The sequence below is a fragment of the Oncorhynchus nerka genome, linkage group LG24 (assembly GCF_034236695.1).
Source record: "Oncorhynchus nerka isolate Pitt River linkage group LG24, Oner_Uvic_2.0, whole genome shotgun sequence".
Lineage (NCBI taxonomy): Eukaryota > Metazoa > Chordata > Actinopteri > Salmoniformes > Salmonidae > Oncorhynchus > Oncorhynchus nerka.
Window position 1 is genome coordinate 100277167 of NC_088419.1, and position 19457 is coordinate 100296623.

At 46.1% G+C, this 19457-nt stretch overlaps 1 protein-coding gene across 5 annotated transcripts in view; it reads right to left on the reverse strand.

Annotated features, from left to right (window-relative positions):
* The window catches only part of LOC115121238 (cytoplasmic FMR1-interacting protein 1 homolog), a 123010-nt gene that overhangs the window by 49660 nt on the left and 53893 nt on the right, over nucleotides 1-19457 (reverse strand). For all 5 annotated transcript variants that reach the window (XM_065009396.1, XM_065009398.1, XM_065009397.1 and 2 more), the window contains 7 exons: nucleotides 17528-17624; nucleotides 16693-16821; nucleotides 12616-12720; nucleotides 6966-7057; nucleotides 6764-6881; nucleotides 5520-5642; nucleotides 5164-5289 (listed from right to left, as the gene is read on the reverse strand). In XM_065009396.1, the coding sequence (XP_064865468.1) occupies nucleotides 5164-5289; nucleotides 5520-5642; nucleotides 6764-6881; nucleotides 6966-7057; nucleotides 12616-12720; nucleotides 16693-16821; nucleotides 17528-17624 (790 nt within the window). The remainder of the gene's footprint in view (nucleotides 1-5163; nucleotides 5290-5519; nucleotides 5643-6763; nucleotides 6882-6965; nucleotides 7058-12615; nucleotides 12721-16692; nucleotides 16822-17527; nucleotides 17625-19457) is intronic.

Consider the following 19457-nt stretch of genomic DNA (forward strand, 5'->3'; position numbering starts at 1 on the left):
TAATTAGAGACAGGTTAATTAGAGACAGGTTAATTAGAGACACACCTAGAGGTTAATTAGAGACACACCTAGAGACAGGTTAATTAGAGACACACCTAGAGACAGGTTAATTAGAGACAGGTTAATTAGACACACCTAGAGACAGGTTAATTAGAGACAGGTTAATTAGACACACCTAGAGACAGGTTAATTAGAGACAGGTTAATTAGAGACAGGTTAATTAGAGACAGGTTAATTAGAGACAGGTTAATTAGACACACCTAGAGACAGGTTAATTAGACACACCTAGAGACAGGTTAATTAGAGACAGGTTAATTAGAGACAGGTTAATTAGAGACAGGTTAATTAGAGACACACCTAGAGACAGGTTAATTAGAGACAGGTTAATTAGACAGAGACAGGTTAATTAGAGACAGGTTAATTAGACACACCTAGAGACAGGTTAATTAGAGACAGGTTAATTAGAGACAGGTTAATTAGACACACCTAGAGACAGGTTAATTAGAGACAGGTTAATTAGAGACAGGTTAATTAGACACAGGTTAATTAGAGACAGGTTAATTAGAGACAGGTTAATTAGACACACCTAGAGACAGGTTAATTAGAGACACCTAGAGACAGGTTAATTAGACACACCTAGAGACAGGTTAATTAGAGACAGGTTAATTAGAGACAGGTTAATTAGAGACACCTAGAGACAGGTTAATTAGAGACAGGTTAATTAGAGACACACCTAGAGACAGGTTAATTAGACACACCTAGAGACAGGTTAATTAGAGACAGGTTAATTAGAGACACACCTAGAGACAGGTTAATTAGAGACAGGTTAATTAGAGACAGGTTAATTTAGAGACAGGTTAATTAGAGACAGGTTAATTAGACACACCTAGAGACAGGTTAATTAGACACACCTAGAGACATTAGAGACAGGTTAATTAGAGACAGGTTAATTAGACACACCTAGAGACAGGTTAATTAGAGACAGGTTAATTAGACACACCTAGAGACAGGTTAATTAGAGACAGGTTAATTAGACACACCTAGAGACAGGTTAATTAGAGACAGGTTAATTAGAGACAGGTTAATTAGACACACCTAGAGACAGGTTAATTAGGTTAATTAGAGACAGGTTAATTAGACACACCTAGAGACAGGTTAATTAGAGACAGGTTAATTAGAGACAGGTTAATTAGACACACCTAGAGACAGGTTAATTAGAGAATTAGAGACAGGTTAATTAGAGACACACCTAGGTTAATTAGATTAGAGACACACCTAGAGACAGGTTAATTAGAGACAGGTTAATTAGACACACCTAGAGACAGGTTAATTAGAGACAGGTTAATTAGAGACAGGTTAATTAGACACACCTAGAGACAGGTTAATTAGACACACCTAGAGACAGGTTAATTAGAGACACACCTAGAGACAGGTTAATTAGACACACCTAGAGACAGGTTAATTAGACACACCTAGAGACAGGTTAATTAGAGACAGGTTAATTAGAGACAGGTTAATTAGAGACAGGTTAATTAGACACACCTAGAGACAGGTTAATTAGAGACAGGTTACAGGTTAGAGACAGGTTAATTAGAGACAGGTTAATTAGACACCTAGAGACAGGTTAATTAGAGACAGGTTAATTAGACACCTAGAGACAGGTTAATTAGAGACAGGTTAATTAGACAGGTTAATTAGAGACAGGTTAATTAGAGACAGGTTAATTAGAGACAGGTTAATTAGAGACACACCTAGAGACAGGTTAATTAGAGACAGGTTAATTAGAGACAGGTTAATTAGAGACAGGTTAATTAGACACACCTAGAGACAGGTTAATTAGACACACCTAGAGACAGGTTAATTAGAGACAGGTTAATTAGACACACCTAGAGACAGGTTAATTAGAGACACACCTAGAGACAGGTTAATTAGAGACAGGTTAATTAGAGACACCTAGAGACAGGTTAATTAGAGACAGGTTACCTAGAGACAGGTTAATTAGAGACAGGTTAATTAGAGACAGGTTAATTAGACACACCTAGAGACAGGTTAATAGACACACCTAGAGACAGGTTAATTAGAGACAGGTTACCTAGAGACAGGTTAATTAGAGACAGGTTAATTAGACATTAGACACACCTAGAGACAGGTTAATTAGACACACCTAGAGACAGGTTAATTAGAGACAGGTTAATTTATTAGAGACAGGTTAATTAGGTTAATTAGAGACAGGTTAATTAGACACACCTAGAGACAGGTTAATTAGAGACAGGTTAATTAGAGACAGGTTAATTAGAGACAGGTTAATTAGAGACAGGTTAAGAGACAGGTTAATTAGAGACAGGTTAATTAGACACACCTAGAGACAGGTTAATTAGAGACAGGTTAATTAGAGACAGGTTAATTAGAGACAGGTTAAGAGACAGGTTAACACACCTAGAGACAGGTTAATTAGAGACAGGTTAATTAGAGACACACCTAGAGACAGGTTAATTAGAGACAGGTTAATTAGAGACAGGTTAATTAGACACACCTAGAGACAGGTTAATTAGAGACAGGTTAATTAGAGACAGGTTAATTAGAGACAGGTTAATTAGACACACCTAGAGACAGGTTAATTAGAGACAGGTTAATTAGACACACCTAGAGACAGGTTAATTAGAGACAGGTTAATTAGAGACAGGTTAATTAGAGACAGGTTAATTTAGAGACAGGTTAATTAGAGACAGGTTAATTAGAGACAGGTTAATTAGAGACAGGTTAATTAGAGACAGGTTAATTAGAGACAGGTTAATTAGAGACAGGTTAATTAGAGACAGGTTAATTAGACACACCTAGAGACAGGTTAATTAGAGACACCTAGAGACAGGTTAATTAGACACACCTAGAGACAGGTTAATTAGACACACCTAGAGACAGGTTAATTAGAGACACACCTAGAGACAGGTTAATTAGAGACACACCTAGAGACAGGTTAATTAGAGACAGGTTAATTAGACACACCTAGAGACAGGTTAATTAGAGACAGGTTAATTAGACACCTAGAGACAGGTTAATTAGACACACCTAGAGACAGGTTAATTAGAGACAGGTTAATTAGACACACCTAGAGACAGGTTAATTAGAGACAGGTTAATTAGAGACAGGTTAATTAGAGACAGGTTAATTAGAGACAGGTTAATTAGACACACCTAGAGACAGGTTAATTAGAGACACCTAGAGACAGGTTAATTAGACACACCTAGAGACAGGTTAATTAGAGACAGGTTAATTAGACACACCTAGAGACAGGTTAATTAGAGACAGGTTAATTAGAGACTAGAGACAGGTTAATTAGAGACACCTAGAGACAGGTTAATTAGAGACAGGTTAATTAGACACACCTAGAGACAGGTTAATTAGACACACCTAGAGACAGGTTAATTAGAGACAGGTTAATTAGACACACCTAGAGACAGGTTAATTAGAGACAGGTTAATTAGAGACAGGTTAATTAGACACACCTAGAGACAGGTTAATTAGAGACAGGTTAATTAGAGAGACAGGTTAATTAGAGACACACAGGTTAATTAGAGACAGGTTAATTAGAGACAGGTTAATTAGACACCTAGAGACAGGTTAATTAGAGACAGGTTAATTAGAGACACACCTAGAGACAGGTTAATTAGAGACAGGTTAATTAGAGACAGGTTAATTAGAGACAGGTTAATTAGACACACCTAGAGACAGGTTAATTAGAGACAGGTTAATTAGAGACACCTAGAGACAGGTTAATTAGAGACAGGTTAATTAGAGACAGGTTAATTAGAGACACACCTAGAGACAGGTTAATTAGACACACCTAGAGACAGGTTAATTAGAGACAGGTTAATTAGAGACACACCTAGAGACAGGTTAATTAGAGACACACCTAGAGACAGGTTAATTAGACACACCTAGAGACAGGTTAATTAGAGACAGGTTAATTTAGAGACAGGTTAATTAGAGACACACCTAGAGACAGGTTAATTAGAGACATTAGAGACAGGTTAAGAGACAGGTTAATTAGACACACCTAGAGACAGGTTAATTAGACACACCGAGAGACAGGTTAATTAGAGACGGGTTAATTAGACACACTTAGAGACAGGTTAATTAGAGACACACCTAGAGACAGGTTAATTAGAGACACACCTAGAGACAGGTAAGTTAGAGACAGGTAAGTTAGAGACAGGTTAATTAGAGACATACCTAGAGACAGGTTAATTAGAGACACACCTAGAGACAGGTTAATTAGAGACAGGTTAATTAGAGACAGGTTCATTAGACACACCTAGAGACAGGTTAATTAGAGACAGGTTAATTAGAGACAGGTTAATTAGACACACCTAGAGACAGGTTAATTAGAGACACACTTAGAGACACACCTAGAGACAGGTTAATTAGAGACAGGTTAATTAGAGACAGGTTAATTAGAGACAGGTTAATTAGACACACCTAGAGACAGGTTAATTAGAGACAGGTTAATTAGAGACAGGTTAATTAGACACACCTAGAGACAGGTTAATTAGAGACAGGTTAATTAGACACACCTAGAGACAGGTTAATTAGAGACAGGTTAATTAGACACACCTAGAGACAGGTTAATTAGAGACACACCTAGAGACAGGTTAATTAGAGACACCTAGAGACAGGTTAATTAGAGACACCTAGAGACAGGTTAATTAGAGACAGGTTAATTAGAGACACCTAGAGACAGGTTAATTAGAGACAGGTTAATTAGAGACACACCTAGAGACAGGTTAATTAGAGACAGGTTAATTAGAGACAGGTTAATTAGAGACACACCTAGAGACAGGTTAATTAGACCCACCTAGAGACAGGTTAATTAGAGACAGGTTAATTAGACACACCTAGAGACAGGTTAATTAGAGACAGGTTCATTAGACACACCTAGAGACAGGTTAATTAGAGACAGGTAAGTTAGAGACACCTCACAAAGGTAAATTAGAGACACCTCACAAAGGTAAATTAGAGACAGGTTCATTTGAGACAGGTAAGTTAGAGACACCTCACACAGGTTAATTAGAGACAGGTTAGTCAGAGACACTAAAGAGGAGTTAGGCTGACTGACCTCTACCAGGGAGAACGTCTCCTCACTAAAGAGGAGTTAGGCTGACTGACCTCTACCAGGGAGAACTTCTCCTCGCTGGTGTAGTTGTATCGTGTAGCTCGTTCATACTCCTCCGCGTTGTCAGGACACTCCTTGTTCGAGTACTTATCTGTTGGATGAACCAGCTTCCACGAGTACTGCAGGAAGAAGAGTCATCCTCATCATCATCATCATCCTCACCGTGTTAGAAAACCTGCTTTTATAACATCAAGTATTTAAACATCTTCAGCTTACTACAAGGACACTGCTCTATATTATAGCTTTAGTGAGATCAATCTGCATGAACCCAGTTCATTTATTCTGTCCTGTCGTGTTGTTTTAGTGCCAACCTTAACCCTGGATGGGTCCGAGGTCAGGGGTCACTCACCACTTCCATGACGTGTGCGCTCCACTGGGACAGTAGCTGCATCCCCTGCAGAGACAGGTCAAATAGCTTCCTGTACTCATGGTCTGTCTTGTGGGCCTCCTGTCGACCGGACCCCGTCACCACCTACAGAGAGACATCTTTATTAGGACATAACAGGTTAACAGACCCTGGTCTCCACCTAGAGAGAGACATAACAGACCCTGGTCTCCACCTAGAGAGAGACATAACAGACCCTGGTCTCCACCTAGAGAGAGACATAACAGACCCTGGTCTCCACCTAGAGAGAGACATAACAGACCCTGGTCTCCACCTAGAGAGAGACATAACAGACCCTGGTCTCCACCTAGAGAGAGACATAACAGACCCTGGTCTCCACCTAGAGAGACATAACAGACCCTGGTCTCCACCTACAGAGACATAACAGACCCTGGTCTCCACCTAGAGAGACATAACAGACATAACAGACCCTGGTCTCCACCTAGAGAGAGACATAACAGACCCTGGTCTCCACCTAGAGAGAGACATAACAGACCCTGGTCTCCACCTAGAGAGAGACATAACAGACCCTGGTCTCCACCTAGAGAGACATAACAGACCCTGGTCTCCACCTAGAGAGACATCTTTATTAGGACATAACAGACCCTGGTCTCCACCTAGAGAGAGACATAACAGACCATGGTCTCCACCTAGAGAGAGACATAACAGACCCTGGTCTCCACCTAGAGAGAGACATAACAGACCCTGGTCTCCACCTAGAGAGAGACATAACAGACCCTGGTCTCCACCTAGAGAGAGACATAACAGACCCTGGTCTCCACCTAGAGAGAGACATAACAGACCCTGGTCTCCACCTAGAGAGAGACATAACAGACCCTGGTCTCCACCTAGAGAGACATCTTTATTAGGACATAACAGACCCTGGTCTCCACCTAGAGAGAGACATAACAGACCCTGGTCTCCACCTAGAGAGAGACATAACAGACCCTGGTCTCCACCTAGAGAGAGACATAACAGACCCTGGTCTCCACCTAGAGAGACATCTTTATTAGGACATAACAGACCCTGGTCTCCACCTAGAGAGAGACATCTTTATTAGGACAGAACAGACCCTGGTCTCCACCTAGAGAGAGACATCTTTATTAGGACATAACAGACCCTGGTCTCCACCTAGAGAGAGACATCTTTATTAGGACAGAACAGGTAAACAGACCCAGACAGGACAAGGTGTGTTGCTAGGTGCTCACCTCACTGTTGCTGTAGCGAGCCAGCTCAGAGATGAACCTCATGTGGTCTTCCCTGATCTGAACCATCTGCTCACAGATATTATACTGAGGACTGCTGCCTGTTGAGGTACATGACCACCTGGGAACGGGGAGGAGAGAGAGGTGAGAAGAGGTGGATGGAGGAGAGAGGAGAGAGAAAGAGAGAGTAGAGAAAAGGCCTCACCTGTTCTTGTTCTCTTCAAAGTGTGCGCTGGTCTTGATGTACCTGGACAGCTCAATCTGCATGTCACCAAACAGAGGCACCACTTGCAGTTGCTGTTGGGGACAGAGCCATGAAGACCAGTCAGTTAGTCAGAGCCATGAAGACCAGTCAGTTAGTCAGAGCAATGAAGACCAGTCAGAGCCATGAAGACCAGTCAGTTAGTCAGAGCCGTGAAGACCAGTCAGTTAGTCAGAGCCGTGAAGACCAGTCAGTTAGTCAGAGCCGCGAAGACCAGTCAGTTAGTCAGAGCCGCGAAGACCAGTCAGTTAGTCAGAGCCGCGAAGACCAGTCAGTTAGTCAGAGCCGAAGACCAGTCAGTTAGTCAGAGCCGCGAAGACCAGTCAGTTAGTCAGAGCCGCGAAGACCAGTCAGTTAGTCAGAGCCGCGAAGACCAGTCAGTTAGTCAGAGCCGCGAAGACCAGTCAGTTAGTCAGAGCCGCGAAGACCAGTCAGTTAGTCAGAGCCGCGAAGACCAGTCAGTTAGTCAGAGCCGCGAAGACCAGTCAGTTAGTCAGAGCCGTCAGACCAGTCAGTTAGTCAGAAGACCAGTCAGTTAGTCAGAGCCGCGAAGACCAGTCAGTTAGTCAGAGCCGACCAGTCAGTTAGAAGACCAGTCAGTTAGTCAGAGCCGCGAAGACCAGTCAGTTAGTCAGAGCCGCGAAGACCAGTCAGTTAGTCAGAGCCGCGAAGACCAGTCAGTTAGTCAGAGCCGCGAAGACCAGTCAGTTAGTCAGAGCCGCGAAGACCAGTCAGTTAGTCAGAGCCGCGAAGACCAGTCAGTTAGTCAGAGCCGCGAAGACCAGTCAGTTAGTCAGAGCCGCGAAGACCAGTCAGTTAGTCAGAGCCGCGAAGACCAGTCAGTTAGTCAGAGCCGCGAAGACCAGTCAGTTAGTCAGAGCCGCGAAGACCAGTCAGTTAGTCAGAGCCGCGAAGACCAGTCAGTTAGTCAGAGCCGCGAAGACCAGTCAGTTAGTCAGAGCCGCGAAGACCAGTCAGTTAGTCAGAGCCGCGAAGACCAGTCAGTTAGTCAGAGCCGCGAAGACCAGTCAGTTAGTCAGAGCCGAAGACCAGTCAGTTAGTCAGAGCCATGAAGACCAGTCAGTTAGTCAGAGCCGCGAAGACCAGTCAGTTAGTCAGAGCCACGAAGACCAGTCAGTTAGTCAGAGCCACGAAGACCAGTCAGTTAGTCAGAGCCATGAAGACCAGTCAGTTAGTCAGAGCCAGTCAGGCCCATGTTCCCTAATTCAGACCAGACATTAGTCAGAGCCCATGTACCCTAATTCACTACACAGACCCCATTCACTACACAGGTATAAGGCCCATGTACCCCTAATTCACTACACTGACAGTAAGGCCCATGTACCCCTAATTCACTACACAGACAGTAAGGCCCATGTACCCCTAATTCACTACACAGACAGTAAGGCCCATGTACCCCTAATTCACTACACAGACAGTAAGGCCCATGTACCCCTAATTCACTACACAGACAATAAGGCCCATGTACCCCTAATTCACTACACAGACAATAAGGCCCATGTACCCCTAATTCACTACACAGACAGTAAGGCCCATGTACCCCTAATTCACTACACAGAGTATAAGGCCCATGTACCCCTAATTCACTACACAGACAGTAAGGCCCATGTACCCCTAATTCACTACACAGAGTATAAGGCCCATGTACCCCTAATTCACTACACAGACAGTAAGGCCCATGTACCCCTAATTCACTACACAGAGTATAAGGCCCATGTACCCCTAATTCACTACACAGACAATAAGGCCCATGTACCCCTAATTCACTACACAGACAGTAAGGCCCATGTACCCCTAATTCACTACACAGACAGTAAGGCCCATGTACCCCTAATTCCCTAATTCACTACACAGACAGTAAGGCCCATGTACCCCTAATTCACTACACAGACAGTAAGGCCCATGTACCCCTAATTCACTACACAGACAGTAAGGCCCATGTCCCCTAATTCACTACACAGACAGTAAGGCCCATGTACCCCTAATTCACTACACAGACAGTAAGGCCCATGTACCCCTAATTCACTACACAGACAGTAAGGCCCATGTACCCCTAATTCACTACACAGACAGTAAGGCCCATGTACCCCTAATTCACTACACAGACAGTAAGGCCCATGTACCCCTAATTCACTACACAGACAGTAAGGCCCATGTACCCCTAATTCACTACACAGACAGTAAGGCCCATGTACCCCTAATTCACTACACAGAGTATAAGGCCCATGTACCCCTAATTCACTACACAGACAGTAAGGCCCATGTACCCCTAATTCACTACACAGACAGTAAGGCCCATGTACCCCTAATTCACTACACAGACAGTAAGGCCCATGTACCCCTAATTCACTACACAGACAATAAGGCCCATGTACCCCTAATTCACTACACAGACAGTAAGGCCCATGTACCCCTAATTCACTACACAGACAATAAGGCCCATGTACCCCTAATTCACTACACAGACAGTAAGGCCCATGTACCCCTAATTCACTACACAGACAGTAAGGCCCATGTACCCTAATTCACTACACAGACAGTAAGGCCCATGTACCCCTAATTCACTACACAGACAGTAAGGCCCATGTACCCTAATTCACTACACAGACAGTAAGGCCCATGTACCCCTAATTCACTACACAGACAGTAAGGCCCATGTACCCCTAATTCACTACACAGACAGTAAGGCCCATGTACCCCTAATTCACTACAGACAGACAGTAAGGCCCATGTACCCCTAATTCACTACACAGACAGTAAGGCCCATGTACCCCTAATTCACTACACAGACAGTAAGGCCCATGTACCCCTAATTCACTACACAGACAGTAAGGCCCATGTACCCCTAATTCACTACACAGACAATAAGGCCCATGTACCCCTAATTCACTACACAGACAGTAAGGCCCATGTACCCCTAATTCACTACACAGACAGTAAGGCCCATGTACCCCTAATTCACTACACAGACAGTAAGGCCCATGTACCCCTAATTCACTACACAGACAGTAAGGCCCATGTACCCCTAATTCACTACACAGACAGTAAGGCCCATGTACCCCTAATTCACTACACAGACAGTAAGGCCCATGTACCCCTAATTCACTACACAGACAGTAAGGCCCATGTACCCCATATTCACTACACAGACAGTAAGGCCCATGCACCCCTAATTCACTACACAGACAATAAGGCCCATGCACCCCTAATTCACTACACAGACAGTAAGGCCCATGTACCCCTAATTCACTACACAGACAGTAAGGCCCATGTACCCCTAATTCACTACACAGACAGTAAGGCCCATGTACCCCTAATTCACTACACTAATTCACTACACAGACAGTAAGGCCCATGTACCCCTAATTCACTACACAGACAATAAGGCCCATGTACCCCTAATTCACTACACAGACAATAAGGCCCATGTACCCCTAATTCACTACACAGACAGTAAGGCCCATGTACCCCTAATTCACTACACAGACAGTAAGGCCCATTCACCCCTAATTCACTACACAGACAGTAAGGCCCATGTACCCCTAATTCACTACACAGACAGTAAGGCCCATGCACCCCTAATTCACTACACAGACAGTAAGGCCCATGTACCCTAATTCACTACACAGACAGTAAGGCCCATGTACCCCTAATTCACTACACAGACAATAAGGCCCATGTACCCCTAATTCACTACACAGACAGTAAGGCCCATGTACCCCTAATTCACTACACAGACAGTAAGGCCCATGTACCCTAATTCACTACACAGACAGTAAGGCCCATGTACCCCTAATTCACTACACAGACAGTAAGGCCCATGTACCCCTAATTCACTACACAGACAGTAAGGCCCATGTACCCCTAATTCACTACACAGACAGTAAGGCCCATGTACCCCTAATTCACTACACAGACAGTAAGGCCCATGTACCCCTAATTCACTACACAGACAGTAAGGCCCATGTACCCCTAATTCACTACACAGACAATAAGGCCCATACCCCTAATTCACTACACAGACAGTAAGGCCCATGTACCCCTAATTCACTACACAGACAGTAAGGCCCATGTACCCCTAATTCACTACACAGACAGTAAGGCCCATGTACCCCTAATTCACTACACAGACAGTAAGGCCCATGTACCCCTAATTCACTACACAGACAGTAAGGCCCATGTACCCCTAATTCACTACACAGACAGTAAGGCCCATGTACCCTAATTCACTACACAGACAGTAAGGCCCATGTACCCCTAATTCACTACACAGACAGTAAGGCCCATGTACCCCTAATTCACTACACAGACAGTAAGGCCCATGTACCCTAATTCACTACACAGACAGTAAGGCCCATGTACCCCTAATTCACTACTAACAGACAGAAGGCCCATGTACCCCTAATTCACTACACAGACAATAAGGCCCATGCACCCCTAATTCACTACACAGACAATAAGGCCCATGCACCCCTAATTCACTACACAGACAATAAGGCCCATGTAACCCAGACTAATTCACTAATTCACTACACAGACAATAAGGCCCATGTACCCCTAATTCACTACACAGACAATAAGGCCCATGTACCCCTAATTCACTACACAGACAGTAAGGCCCATGTACCCCTAATTCACTACACAGACAGTAAGGCCCATGTACCCCTAATTCACTACACAGACAGTAAGGCCCATGTACCCCTAATTCACTACACAGACAGTAAGGCCCATGTACCCCTAATTCACTACACAGACAGTAAGGCCCATGTACCCTAATTCACTACACAGACAGCACCCTAATTCACTAAGGCCCATGTACCCCTAATTCACTACACAGACAGTAAGGCCCATGTACCCCTAATTCACTACACAGACAGTAAGGCCCATGTACCCCTAATTCACTACACAGACAGTAAGGCCCATGTACCCCTAATTCACTACACAGACAGTAAGGCCCATGTACCCCTAATTCACTACACAGACAGTAAGGCCCATGTACCCCTAATTCACTACACAGACAGTAAGGCCCATGTACCCCTAATTCACTACACAGACAGTAAGGCCCATGTACCCCTAATTCACTACACAGACAGTAAGGCCCATGTACCCCTAATTCACTACACAGACAGTAAGGCCCATGTACCCCTAATTCACAGACAGTTTATGAACACACACAGACATAAAAACGATGAGATTTTCAATGTTGATTGAGGGTGAAAGGTCAGCCTTGGTTTAGACTGACAGCAACATGTCTCTCCTGAGTTCTGCTCACCTTGAAGAACTTGTCTCTCCTCTCTCCTACCAAGGTGAGTTCTGCTCACCTTGAAGAACTTGTCTCTCCTCTCTCCTACCAAGGTGAGTTCTGCTCACCTTGAAGAACATGTCTCTCCTACCAAGGTGAGTTCTGCTCACCTTGAAGAACATGTCTCTCCTACCAAGGTGAGTTCTGCTCACCTTGAAGAACATGTCTCTCCTACCAAGGTGAGTTCTGCTCACCTTGAAGAACATGTCTCTCCTACCAAGGTGAGTTCTGCTCACCTTGAAGAACATGTCTCTCCTGAGTTCTGCTCACCTTGAAGAACTTGTCAATCTTTGTCAGGTTGATCCTCTTCTTGGCGTCCATTTTGTAGATGTTGCTGTTACTGCCATCCATCAGGTACAGACCAAACCCCATCACCTAGAGGTAACAGACAGATACAGACCAAACCCCATCACCTAGAGGTAACAGACAGGTACAGACCTAACCCCATCACCTAGAGGTAACAGACAGGTACAGACTAAACCCCATCACCTAGAGATAACAGACAGGTACAGACCAAACCCCATCACCTAGAGGTAACAGACAGGTACAGACTAAACCCCATCACCTAGAGGTAACAGACAGGTACAGACTAAACCCCATCACCTAGAGGTAACAGACAGGTACAGACCTAACCCCATCACCTAGAGGTAACAGACAGGTACAGACTAAACCCCATCACCTAGAGATAACAGACAGGTACAGACCAAACCCCATCACCTAGAGGTAACAGACAACAGACACAAACCCCATCACCTAGGTAACAGACAGGTACAGACCAAACCCCATCACCTAGAGGTAACAGACAGGTACAGACTAAACCCCATCACCTAAGGCCCAGAGGTAACAATAAGACTAAGGTACAGACCTAAACCCCATCACCTAGAGGTAACAGACAGGTACAGACTAAACCCCATCACCTAGAGGTAACAGACAGGTACAGACTAAACCCCATCACCTAGAGGTAACAGACAGGTACAGACTAAACCCCATCACCTAGAGGTAACAGACAGGTACAGACTAAACCCCATCACCTAGAGGTAACAGACAGGTACAGACCCAAACCCCATCACCTAGAGGTAACAGACAGGTACAGACAATAAGGCCCTAAACCCCATCACCTAGAGGTAACAGACAGGTACAGACTAAACCCCATCACCAGAGAGGTAACAGACAGGTACAGAACCCCATCACCTAGAGGTAACAGACAGGTACAGACTAAACCCCATCACCTAGAGGTAACAGACAGGTCTCTCCTAAACCCCATCACCTAGAGGTAACAGACAGGTACAGACTAAAACCCCATCACCTAGAGGTAACAGACAGGTACAGACTAAACCCCATCACCTAGAGGAACAGACAGGTACAGACTAAACCCCATCACCTAGAGGTAACAGACCAGGTAAGACAAACCCCATCACCTAGAGGTAACAGACAGGCTCACAGACTAAACCCCATCACCTTTGTAACAGACAGGTACAGACTTCAAACCCCATCACCTAGAGGTAACAGACAGGTACAGACCAAACCCCATCACCTAGAGGTAACAGACAGGTACAGACTAAACCCCATCACCTAGAGGTAACAGACAGATACAGACCAAACCCCATCACCTAGAGGTAACAGACAGGTACAGACTAAACCCCATCACCTAGAGGTAACAGACAGGTACAGAAACCCCATCACCTAGAGGTAACAGACAGGTACAGACTAAACCCCATCACCTAGAGGTAACAGACAGGTACAGACTAAACCCCATCACCTAGAGGTAACAGACAGGTACAGACTAAACCCCATCACCTAGAGGTAACAGACAGGTACAGACCAAACCCCATCACCTAGAGGTAACAGACAGGTACAGACCTAACCCCATCACCTAGAGGTAACAGACAGGTACAGACCAAACCCCATCACCTAGAGGTAACAGACAGGTACAGACCAAACCCCATCACCTAGAGGTAACAGACAGGTACAGACTAAACCCCATCACCTAGAGGTAACAGACAGGTACAGACTAAACCCCATCACCTAGAGGTAACAGACAGGTACAGACTAAACCCCATCACCTAGAGGTAACAGACAGGTACAGACCTAAACCCCATCACCTAGAGGTAACAGACAGGTACAGACTAAACCCCATCACCTAGAGGTAACAGACAGGTACAGACCTAAACCCCATCACCTAGAGGTAACAGACAGGTACAGACCAAACCCCATCACCTAGAGGTAACAGACAGGTACAGACTACAGGTACAGACCAAACCCCATCACCTAGAGGTAACAGACAGGTACAGACTAAACCCCATCACCTAGAGGTAACAGACAGGTACAGACTAAACCCCATCACCTAGAGGTAACAGACAGGTACAGACTAAACCCCATCACCTAGAGGTAACAGACAGGTACAGACTAAACCCCATCACCTAGAGGTAACAGACAGGTACAGACTAAACCCCATCACCTAGAGGTAACAGACAGGTACAGACCAAACCCCATCACCTAGAGGTAACAGACAGGTACAGACTAAACCCCATCACCTAGAGGTAACAGACAGGTACAGACTAAACCCCATCACCTAGAGGTAACAGACAGGTACAGACTAAACCCCATCACCTAGAGGTAACAGACAGGTACAGACTAAACCCCATCACCTAGAGGTAACAGACAGGTACAGACCAAACCCCATCACCTAGATGTAACAGACAGGTACAGACCTAACCCCATCACCTAGAGGTAACAGACAGGTACAGACTAAACCCCATCACCTAGAGGTAACAGACAGGTACAGACCTAACCCCATCACCTAGAGGTAACAGACAGGTACAGACCAAACCCCATCACCTAGAGGTAACAGACAGGTACAGACCTAACCCCATCACCTAGAGATAACAGACAGGTACAGACTAAACCCCATCACCTAGAGGTAACAGACAGGTACAGACTAAACCCCATCACCTAGAGGTAACAGACAGGTACAGACTAAACCCCATCACCTAGAGGTAACAGACAGGTACAGACCAAACCCCATCACCTAGAGGTAACAGACAGGTACAGACCTAACCCCATCACCTAGAGGTAACAGACAGGTACAGACTAAACCCCATCACCTAGAGGTAACAGACAGGTACAGACAAACCCCATCACCTAGAGGTAACAGACAGGTACAGACCTAACCCCATCACCTAGAGATAACAGACAGGTACAGACTAAACCCCATCACCTAGAGGTAACAGACAGGTACAGACTAAACCCCATCACCTAGAGGTAACAGACAGGTACAGACCTAACCCCATCACCTAGAGATAACAGACAGGTACAGACTAAACCCCATCACCTAGAGGTAACAGACAGGTACAGACCTAACCCTATGGTCGAAGGGAATAGGAGGCCATGTTCGGAGCCTGCCAGCCAGACAGTATATAGGGACTAGGAGGCCATGTACGGAGCCTGCCAGCCAGACAGTATATAGGGACTAGAGGCCATGTTCGGAGCCTAGCCAGCCAGACAGTATATAGGGACTAGGAGGCCATGTTCAGGAGCCTGCCAGCCAGACAGTATATAGGGACTAGGAGGCCATGTACAGAGCCTGCCAGCCAGACAGTATATAGGGACTAGGAGGCCATCACCTAGAGGTAACAGCCTGCCAGCCAGACAGTATATAGGGAATAGAGGCCATGACCGGAGCCTGCCAGCCAGACAGTATATAGGGAACAGGAGGCCATGTACAGCCTGCCAGCCAGACAGTATATAGGGACTAGGAGGCCATGTTCGGAGCCTGCCAGCCAGACAGTATATAGGGACTAGGAGGCCATGTTCGGAGCCTGCCAGCCAGACAGTATATAGGGACTAGGAGGCCATGTTCGGAGCCTGCCAGCCAGACAGTATATAGGGACTAGGAGGCCATGTTCGGAGCCTGCCAGCCAGACAGTATATAGGGAATAGGAGGCCATGTTCGGAGCCTGCCAGCCAGACAGTATATAGGGACTAGGAGGCCATGTTCGGAGCCTGCCAGCCAGACAGTATATAGGGACTAGGAGGCCATGTTCGGGGCCTGCCAGCCAGACAGTATATAGGGACTAGGAGGCCATGTTCGGGGCCTGCCAGCCAGACAGTATATAGGGACTAGGAGGCCATGTTCGGGGCCTGCCAGCCAGACAGTATATAGGGACTAGGAGGCCATGTTCGGAGCCTGCCAGCCAGACAGTATATAGGGAATAGGAGGCCATGTTCGGGGCCTGCCAGCCAGACAGTATATAGGGAATAGGAGGCCATGTTCGGAGCCTGCCAGCCAGACAGTATATAGGGAATAGGAGGCCATGTTCGGAGCCTGCCAGCCAGACGGTAGCGTACCTTGAGCAGCATGTGTTTCTCGTTGGGGGTCAGGTACATCCTGTTCTCATAGTAATCAACACACAGGTTGACTATGTCAGCCAGCAGCTCATCGTGGCCGTTAATCACCTCCAACTGCTGCTGCAGAGACTGGAGACAGAGAGAGTGTGTGTTACCTGAGTGATCTTGTTGTGGTTGGCCAGGTGTGTGTGTTACCTGAGTGATCTTGTTGTGGTTGGCCAGGTGTGTGTGTTACCTGAGTGATCTTGTTGTGGTTGGCCAGGTGTGTGTGTTGCCTGAGGGATCTTGTTGTGGTTGGCCAGGTGTGTGTGTTGCCTGAGGGATCTTGTTGTGGTTGGCCAGGTGTGTGTGTTGCCTGAGGGATCTTGTTGTGGTTGGCCAGGTGTGTGTGTTACCGGAGTGATCTTGTTGTGGTTGGCCAGGTGTGTGTGTTACCTGAGGGATCTTGTTGTGGTTGGCCAGGTGTGTGTGTTACCTGAGTGATCTTGCTGTGGTTGGCCAGGTGTGTGTGTTACCTGAGTGATCTTGTTGTGGTTGGCCAGGTGTGTGTGGTACCTGAGGGATCTTGTTGTGGTTGGCCAGGTGTGTGTGTTACCTGAGGGATCTTGTTGTGGTTGGCCAGGTGTGTGTGTTACCTGAGGGATCTTGTTGTGGTTGGCCAGGTGTGTGTGTGTTACCTGAGTGATCTTGCTGTGGTTGGCCAGGTGTGTGTTACCTGAGTGATCTTGTTGTGGTTGGCCAGGTGTGTGTGTTACCTGAGTGATCTTGTTGTGGTTGGCCAGGTGTGTGTGTTACCTGAGTGATCTTGTTGTGGTTGGCCAGGTGTGTGTGTTACCTGAGTGATCTTGTTGTGGTTGGCCAGAAACATGGAGAGGTTCTGAGACTCCTGGATGGACGAGGGTTCTGACATCTTCCTGAGGAACTGGGCAGCTCTACAGGGAGGAGAGGAGAGGAAGGGGGGAGGAGATGGAGGGAGAGAGGGAAGGAGATAGAAGGCAGGAGGGAGAGAGGGAAGGAGAACAGTACGTGAGAAATCAAGGCGGCGAGGGGACGCTGAGTGGTGATACCATCTAGTGTCTATGATAGCAGGGAGGGGATGCTGAGTGATGATACCATCTAGTGTCTATGATAGCAGGGAGGGGATGCTGAGTGGTGATACCATCTAGTGTCTATGATAGCAGGGAGGGGATGCTGAGTGATGATACCATCTAGTGTCTATGATAGCAGGGAGGGGATGCTGAGTGGTGATACCATATACCATCTAGTGTCTATGATAGCAGGGAGGGGATGCTGATACCATCTAGTGTCTATGATAGCAGGGAGGGGATGCTGAGTGGTGAAACCATCTAGTGTCTATGATAGCAGGGAGGGGATGCTGAGTGATGATACCATATACCATCTAGTGTCTATGATAGCAGGGAGGGGATGCTGAGTGGTGATACCATCTAGTGTCTATGATAGCAGGGAGGGGATGCTGAGTGGTGATACCATCTAGTGTCTATGATAGCAGGGAGGGGATGCTGATACCATCTAGTGTCTATGATAGCAGGGAGGGGATGCTGATACCATCTAGTGTCTATGATAGCAGGGAGGGGATGCTGAGTGATGATACCATCTAGTGTCTATGATAGCAGGGAGGGGATGCTGAGTGATGATACCATCTAGTGTCTATGATAGCAGGGAGGGGATGCTGAGTGATGATACCATCTAGTGTCTATGATAGCAGGGAGGGGATGCTGAGTGATGATACCATCTAGTGTCTATGATAGCAGGGAGGGGACGCTGAGTGATGATACCATCTAGTGTCTATGATAGCAGGGAGGGGATGCTGAGTGATGATACCATATACCATCTAGTGTCTATGATAGCAGGGAGGGGATGCTGAGTGATGATACCATCTAGTGTCTATGATAGCAGGGAGGGGATGCTGAGTGATGATACCATCTAGTGTCTATGATAGCAGGGAGGGGATGCTGAGTGCTGATACCATATACCATCTAGTGTCTATGATAGCAGGGAGGGGACGCTGAGTGGTGATGATACCATCTAGTGTCTATGATAGCAGGGAGGGGATGCTGAGTGGTGATACCATCTAGTGTCTATGATAGCAGGGAGGGGACGCTGAGTGGTGATACCATATACCATCTAGTGTCTATGATAGCAGGGAGGGGATGCTGAGTGGTGATACCATCTAGTGTCTATGATAGCAGGGAGGGGACGCTGAGTGATGATACCATCTAGTGTCTATGATAGCAGGGAGGGGACGCTGAGTGGTGATGATACCATCTAGTGTCTATGATAGCAGGGAGGGGATGCTGAGTGGTGATACCATCTAGTGTCTATGATAGCAGGGAGGGGACGCTGAGTGGTGATACCATCTAGTGTCTATGATAGCAGGGAGGGGACGCTGAGTGATGATACCATCTAGTGTCTATGATAGCAGGGAGGGGATGCTGAGTGATGATAACATCTAGTGTCTATGATAGCAGGGAGGGGATGCTGAGTGGTGATACCATCTAGTGTCTATGATAGCAGGGAGGGGATGCTGAGTGGTGATACCATCTAGTGTCTATGATAGCAGGGAGGGATGCTGAGTGATGATACCATCTAGTGTCTATGATAGCAGGGAGGGGATGCTGAGTGATGATACCATCTAGTGTCTATGATAGCAGGGAGGGGATGCTGAGTGGTGATACCATCTAGTGTCTATGATAGCAGGGAGGGGATGCTGAGTGATGATACCATCTAGTGTCTATGATAGCAGG